The sequence below is a fragment of the Alosa alosa genome, chromosome 11, assembly GCF_017589495.1.
Source record: "Alosa alosa isolate M-15738 ecotype Scorff River chromosome 11, AALO_Geno_1.1, whole genome shotgun sequence".
Classification (NCBI taxonomy): Eukaryota; Metazoa; Chordata; class Actinopteri; order Clupeiformes; family Clupeidae; genus Alosa; species Alosa alosa.
Window position 1 is genome coordinate 8,674,974 of NC_063199.1, and position 7,500 is coordinate 8,682,473.

Here is a 7,500-nt window from a genome sequence, read left to right on the forward strand (position 1 = left end):
GCTGGAATGTCTCATCTCAGTCTCTCTCACTCACATCTCATTGCAACAGTAGGTTTTTTGCATGTTTGTGATTATACATGTATGTGTACGAGAGAAAGAGAGAGAGAGAGCTTATTAGTGTGTGTGTGTGTGTGTATGTGTGTGTGTGTGTGTGTGTGTGTGTGTGTGTTACCTCTTGGCTGTGGGGAAGTAGCGTGAGCACTGGTTGCCGTCCCAGGCGCAGTAGGGGTCTCTGGCGAGGCAGCACTCAGCACAGGCCTTCCCGTAGACGTCGCAGCGGTGCAGGGGCATCTGCGACACGCCTGCCGATGAGCCCAGGTACAGCTGTTGCTGTGGAGACAGAGCGCAAAACGTTCAAAGCTAAGCCGCCTTCGACGACTTCCTCTGCGGGAGACTGTTAATATACACATCTATCAGCACTAGATAAACAATTCTTCCTTAATTGATGTCAGAGGTCATTTAAACTCCTTGTAGTCTTCATTTGTTGAAATGCAAATGCTTGATTAACAAACTTTGAATACAGTTTTACTTGATGAATGCTATATATATATATCATTCTGAAACACCCTGACACCTCCACTCACCCTAATTCACATTCTTTGAGCTTCACCTAAATGGAGATCTGTCTGCAGTATGCATAGACATAACGTAGTTAGTATGTATCATTCCACTGAAAGTTCTAACGTCGACTAGCTTGGCTGGTGGGATACTGTTGTAGCTTTTTGAGAGTACTACTCTCTGACGCACTCCCGCAGACACATCACAGTACATTTCGTTCTCCGCCACAATGTTTTATGTCAGCTAAATGAGTGCACTACCCATGGGGCCCCTGTAATGTTGAGAATGCACTATAATTAAACTGCATATAAACTACAGCTTGCGTCTCTCTCTCTCCAACTCCTTATGCAGTGAGACACATAAACTCACAGCGAGGACACTGAAGCTGTGTCCTTATGCAGTGAGACACATAAACTCGCAGCGAGGACACTGAAGCTGTGTCCATGTGGGGCCCGCTGCTTCACCACGTTGATATTTCTCAAGTCTTAGCATGGGTCACCCAATGCCATTAACAGAAATACCATACACTGGAAAATAGTGTTTCTGCACTGCACGAGGAAGCAGCTTTCCACTGGAAAGTATTCCAGCTAAATTTGATTTAATGTCAGACGACGCCACTGAGGATGATCTTTGCGGTGCATTATGCAAGGGTGGAGGTATCGGTTGGTGGCTGAGAGAGGAGTGTGGGGGCAGGTAGTCAGTCAGCTGTGGCCAGACGAGAGGGCGAAGCATCTTAATTATGGATCTGGTGACGCGTGGTGTCATCTAGATTATTCTGACGAAGAGGAGGAAGAGGATTCAGCCGGGCCGAGAGATGGGAAAGCCGAGGCTGCAGAGATTTTCAGATATCTGTGAATGTGTGCATGGGTATGTGTGCATGTGCTTGTTTCTGTGTGTGTCTGTGTGCATGGATACATGTATGTGTTTGTTAATGTTTGTGTGTGTGTGTGTGTGTGTGTGTGTGTGTGTGTGTGTGTGTGTGTGTGTGTGCGTGTGTGCGCGTGTGTGTGTGTATGTGTGTGTGTGCGCGTGTGTGTGTGTGTGTATGTGTCTGCGAAAGTTAATGGAAAAAATGCATTTTTTTGGTGCCTATGACAGGAAGCCCTGCACTTAGTAATACACCCTTAGGCAAGAAGTATGGGCGAGTATGACTGTGTGTGTGTGTGTGTGTGTGTGTGTGTGTGTGTGTGTGTGTGTGTGTGTGTGTGTGTGTGTGTGAAAATGAGAGAGATAGAGAAAGAGGGGAGGGTGGGAAGAGAAAAAGAGTGTGTGAAAGAGTGAGAGAGAGAGAGAGGGAAAGAGAGGAAAAGAGAGAGAGGGAGGGAGAGAAAGAGAGAGAGAGTGAGAGAGCCTGAGGCGAGGTCCATGTTGAGCACTATGGGACATGAGAAATCAGGGAGGAGTGTGTCAGTGCTGCGCGCTGAGTGGCTCCTGTAGCTGTGTGTGTGTGTGTGTGTGTGTGTGTGTGTGTGTCTCACCCTCAGCCTCACTCACAGCCCCAGAGGCCCTCTCCCCTCCTGCTGCTAACACTCTCTGAGCACCAGCTCTCTATTCAGAAGCATTAAATAAGCCTGTTTACCGTGGAGCTGGCCATTCTTGATAGCTAGTTGATGAGAGATTAAATTGCAGTTTAATACAAATAAAATTAATAACTGCCTTATTTACCTGTTTGGTTGAGAGCTCCATGGCAGTAATAACAGTTGGTTGCTAGATGGAAGAAAATAGAGGGAATATGAAACAATTTGATAAAGCTGATAAAGAAACAATTTGATAAAGCTGATATAGACATATATGCTGAATAGACATAGACAAATCTGTGGCAAATTATAATTTTTTATATTTGATAAACATTTCTTCAAAGCTGTATGGAGACTGAGTGTAGTCTGCCTACCCTGAATACAGTCATTTCTTCAAGCAGAACCTCCTCCAGGTCATGCCAGGTCCCTCTCGGTATCGACACCACTTTAAGAACTGTGCCAATATCTGCAATGAAAACCAAATCAAAGTGAGAAAAACAGCCACCTTTAACAAATAGCTCACTGAAAATGGCTTTAGCATGTTTACACTCACACATTGAGTCGGAGACACGTTAAAGCTCAGGCAGTGACTCAAGCAGGCACCCACAGATATGCATTTGTAAGACTAAACATGTATTATAAGCATGTTATACAAGGAAGCGAACCTGTGCCAATGAACATGACGTCATACTGGCCATCCTCTGCCTCTACTTTGTCCACCACCAACTGGGTGAACTGGTAGTCCACGTCCGTCTTGATGATGATTGGCCGGTTGTTGATTGGATAGACGGGGTTGTACATGGCTGGGTGGCTTCGGGCAAATGTGATGACATCATCCGGTAGGTCTTTGGTGGAGTCAAACCCTCCAAAAGTTTTACTTGGGCACTGTCAGTAGTGAGGAAGGAAGTCAGGGGGTGCAAGGTGCTGTGAATACTTTCGAGATCAGACACTCAGTGTACCGAATGTAATATCCCAACAAGGAGCGTCAAAAAAGTAAGAAAATGGTTTTAGAAAGGTGGCAAACAAAACCGTCAGAGGAAAACATATCGCTCACCGTTCCAGGACGAGGATAGGGCACTCGCCCAAGGAAAGGGACCCACTGGTAGTTGGGTCCGTCTCTGTGAGCGTATGGGCCCAAGAACACCCTGCGGACATCGGCCATGTTATACATACACACGGCTGAGCCTTTGAAGATGTTACTACCAGAGAGAGAGAGAGAACAAAGTTAGAACAAATTTTAATATAAAACAGGAGAATTTGAATATGTCCTTTATTAATGCAGTCTGACATGGCTACAAAGGTGGCTACCTGGATGTAGTGAACACAGCATATATGACTGGGTTCTTGGGATCCTTGGAGCTCATGAGGAAAACATCCTCTGAAATGTGGAAAGCAAATGTTACCTTAAAATTAATGATGATAGTACGTCATGAAAAATTTGAGAATGAAATCACTCAGTGAAACACTATTCAGCCTGTTAACACCGAGAAACACAGTTGGTTTTGTAAGCTAGAGACTCACGAAGCTCATCAAAGTGTGTGTCGATGCCGTTGAAGCCCGGGACAGAACAGACCAGTCGTGCTTTGAGGAATGTCGTCCACTTGTTTACCAAACTTCTGTGGCCTCCAAAGTCATTCTACCACAAAGGGAACACACACAGCATGTCAAGACCCACACACACAAACACGATGACCACAGCTATCAACAAAATGAATGAGAAAAAAACAACAGAACATTTTTGGAATGCTTTTGGAGTCTGATTGGTGACAGCCATTAAACTGCTTGAATGTGGGATGAGTGTGTTTGACATTTCCAGGGGAATGGAAGAAGTGCCTTAAAACAATAGCCTCAGTCATAGAAGGCTTCGCCACACCTTAGCAGTGTTTATGTGGGGGAACTGTCACTGTTGACTGATGGCTTTTCAAACTATTTTTGTATCTGTTTGTCTTTCATCAGGAGATCTGGCACACAACAGAGAGAGAGACTATTAAACAAACACACACACACACACACACACATACACACAAACACACACACAAACACACAGAGCAGCGTTGCCTGTTTATATCCACTAATTAAATGCTGACAGAGAACCGCATGTCCGAAACCAAGATTCTTTTCAGCATAAGGAATAGATTGCTGTCCCCGCCTGGAGTGACGAGAATTCCAGCTATGCCGGAATAGGCGCGAGAGGCATAATTGGGAACACCTTTCCCCCCTCGCCCATACAACAGAGATGCCCTTAAACCACAAACGGCTGCCAGATTCACACATTAGCTCGTACAGTGCTGTCTTTGTTACTCTCCTCTGTGGGTCTGCTGACGCTTCACACAGTCGAAAATGAAGGGGTGTCGGAGGGAGCGCCATCAAAGAAAAAAATAAAAAAAACAATGTTTCAAATACCTGAGAGATATTTAGCTCTCAAGTGTGTGTGTGTGTGTGTGTGTGTGTGTGTGTGTGTATGTGACAGAGAGAAAGAGACAGGGAAAAGGAGAGATGATATGTGCATGTGAAATAGACAGTGTGTGTGTGTATATATATATATATACACACACACACACATATATATATATGTGTGTGTGTGTGTGTGTGTGTGTGTGTGTGTGTGTGTGTGTGTGTGTGTGTGTGTCTTTGCCTGTACATGCATGCACTGTGTATGTCTTCACATATCCATGACTACCTATGAATGCATGGTTGTGTCGGGCTGATTTTCTTCCTTGTGTGGGCAGTGAGGGTCAAGTCCCTGCCTCACCCTTACAGCACGTTACAGCCCCATGTTCCTCACGCTCTCACCTTACACAGCTGCCCAATCCTGGCGTGGGTGGCTTTGCCGGCGTGTTCTCCATCAATGGCGTTCTCACGGAAGAACAGGTAGATCTTGTCGTCCTCAGGGTTGTCGCTTTCCGGGATGAGATGGACACCGACAAATCGAGGGTCTGCTCAGGTAACACACACACACACACACACACACACACACACACACACACACACACACACACACACACACACACAATATAAACAAAGCTAGTTACGCTTCTGTCGCAGACACAGTGGCTGACACGACCTGACATGCAGACAATGACATATTTCATCTACCATGGTAGGAGCATGATCTCATCATGTTTTGCTCTTTTCATTTCATCCTACTTTCCTTTTAATGACACAATATTTCAGAGGGAGGGGAGAGAGAGAGAGAGAGAGAGAGAGAGAGAGAGAGAGAGAGAGAGAGGAAGAAAGAGAGCGTAACGCTAATTCAGTAAACTCATCGCACTGTTCTTCATGGGTCTTCATGCTGTGTTTGTGGTTAATTAGGAGCAGTCTAGTCAGAGACAGTAAGTCTCAGGCCCTTACATCAAAGTGCTCACGCATGCCACTGCCCTCAGACACGTCATCATAGGCCAGACATTGACAGATTCACAATAGAGAAACAATATGCCCTGAAGTCTGACCGACTGCTGATCAGGGGCTTTCCCATTTATTCCTCTCTCTCCCTCTCTCAGTCTGTTTCTCTCTCTCTCTCTGTATCTCTCTCTCTGTCTCTCTCTCTCTCTCACGTGTGTGTGCCGCACACACACACACACACACACACACAGTTTCAGCTTCAACTAGTTTCTCTCTCTCACAGTCCTTTTTTAATGAACTAAGCTGACCTGTTTGCTAAAACACACACTCTTTTGCATTAGAGCCCTGCTGACCTAGAGCATCCCGAGGACATGACACAAGCCTCCTTTAGTGCACCTTGTGTCTGAAAAGGCCGTCATAAAGCCTTGAATTTCGCTTTGCAAACAGAGAGAAAAAGATGGCCTCCGATTTAGACTCATCTCCCTGGAACAAAAAAAAAAAAGAGGGGGCCGTATCTCCTTTCAAACAAAGGTAAAGCCGAGAGTGCACATATCAACAGGGATTAATCAGACAATGGCGGCTGTTATCTTCGGCCACCTCAACCTCCAACCTGTCCTTCTAGTTGGATTAATTGCACAGAGAGGCATGCCAGACACTGCTTTGGTCTCATGGGAAAGTATGGTGCCCCTCGTGAGCCTTGCATTTCTCTATTGTGTATGTTGGGCTTTTTTTTTTTTTCATAATCGTTAGGTTTTGATGCAGAGAAGATGTTAAGCTGCAGGGCTTGATGCTCTTTGTTTGGGCGGACAGGTCTAAGGGGCAGACGGTATCTGATTGCACTTATCCTCTTAACTCGGTGTCAATCAAGACCAGAACATGATCTAAGAGCCAAACAGCAGTCAAGGCTTCCTTTGTAAGCCAGTAGAGCATGCTGTGTATGTTCAGTGTTTCTTAGCCTTTATATTACATTATCTTATTTATTTTCTGTCTGTTGGACTGTCTGTCTCTCTCTCTCTCTCTCTTACTCTCTCTCTTTCTCTCTCTCTCTCTCAACGCAGACAGTATGTCGTTTGTTTAGACGTTGCTAATTTCATTTTTGGGCGATGTATCTTCTTTTTCGTCTTACCGTTGAGCCATCTTGAGTCATGTTGTTCAGTCCTAATTGGGTGGTGTTCTCCCAGCGTTCGGAAAATAGCAAAGTCCCGCCCCATGAAGTCTGCTGATGTGCCTGCATATAGCTCGCCATCTGTTCAGAGAGGAGTGAGGCGGACAATCATATAAACAAAAAGTGAAAAATAACTGCTTACTGTGAGAATACTGAGTTTATCAACATGGTGGCTGTGGGCCTGGCTATTCAGAAACAAATGTAACAGAGTGAGGAAATTATTCCAGTCCACACCCCCCAACTCGCCCCACCACAAAAAAAAAAAAACAACAAGAGTGTGTGTGTGTGTCTGCATATGTGTGTGTGTGTGTGTGTGTGTGTGTGTGTGTGTGTGTGTGTGTGTGTGTGTGTGTGTGTGCCTGTGTGTCTGTGTGTGAGTGTGAGTGTGTGTGTGTGAGTGTGTATGTGTATGTTTGTGAGTGACCTTTGTTCAGTAAAGCGAGGCTGAATGTAACTGGAGCCTGAATGGGTTTAAGAGTAGGCTATGCTGTGTGGCAGGACTGACGTTCAGGAACAGGAACACAGTGATGGGTTCAGCCTAACCGACACAGCCATTATCAGAGGTGTAAAATTTCTGCTAATCAGACGAGAGAGGCTGCCAAGCATAGAGAGAAGAGGATGGAGAGAGAGGCGGAGGAGAGGAAAAGAGAGAAGAGAGAGAATGAGTGAGAGAGGGTGAGTGGAAGGCAGGAAAACAGGAGAAATGAGTCACTCTCACTCTCCGATGAAGAGGTCTGCAGTAATTGATTGTGACTGATTCTCTGAAAAGGGATAATCAGAGAATGGAGCATGGCTCGCCCACACAGTGTGTGTGTGTGTGTGTGTGTGTACATTAGTGTGTGCATAAAAGAGATACTTGTGTGTGTATGTGTGTGTGTGTGTGTGTGTGTGTGTGTGGGGAGGGGGTGGGGGGCTGAT

General features: G+C 45.5%; 1 protein-coding gene across 7 annotated transcripts in view; it reads right to left on the bottom strand.

Moving 5' to 3' along the window:
• Nucleotides 1-7,500, bottom strand: part of sema3ab (sema domain, immunoglobulin domain (Ig), short basic domain, secreted, (semaphorin) 3Ab) — an 87,242-nt gene that overhangs the window by 6,109 nt on the left and 73,633 nt on the right. For all 7 annotated transcript variants that reach the window (XM_048256999.1, XM_048256995.1, XM_048256998.1 and 4 more), the window contains 9 exons: nucleotides 6,544-6,663; nucleotides 4,869-5,011; nucleotides 3,597-3,711; nucleotides 3,384-3,453; nucleotides 3,130-3,274; nucleotides 2,741-2,960; nucleotides 2,450-2,541; nucleotides 2,224-2,265; nucleotides 173-330 (listed from right to left, as the gene is read on the bottom strand). In XM_048256999.1, the coding sequence (XP_048112956.1) occupies nucleotides 173-330; nucleotides 2,224-2,265; nucleotides 2,450-2,541; nucleotides 2,741-2,960; nucleotides 3,130-3,274; nucleotides 3,384-3,453; nucleotides 3,597-3,711; nucleotides 4,869-5,011; nucleotides 6,544-6,663 (1,105 nt within the window). The remainder of the gene's footprint in view (nucleotides 1-172; nucleotides 331-2,223; nucleotides 2,266-2,449; nucleotides 2,542-2,740; nucleotides 2,961-3,129; nucleotides 3,275-3,383; nucleotides 3,454-3,596; nucleotides 3,712-4,868; nucleotides 5,012-6,543; nucleotides 6,664-7,500) is intronic.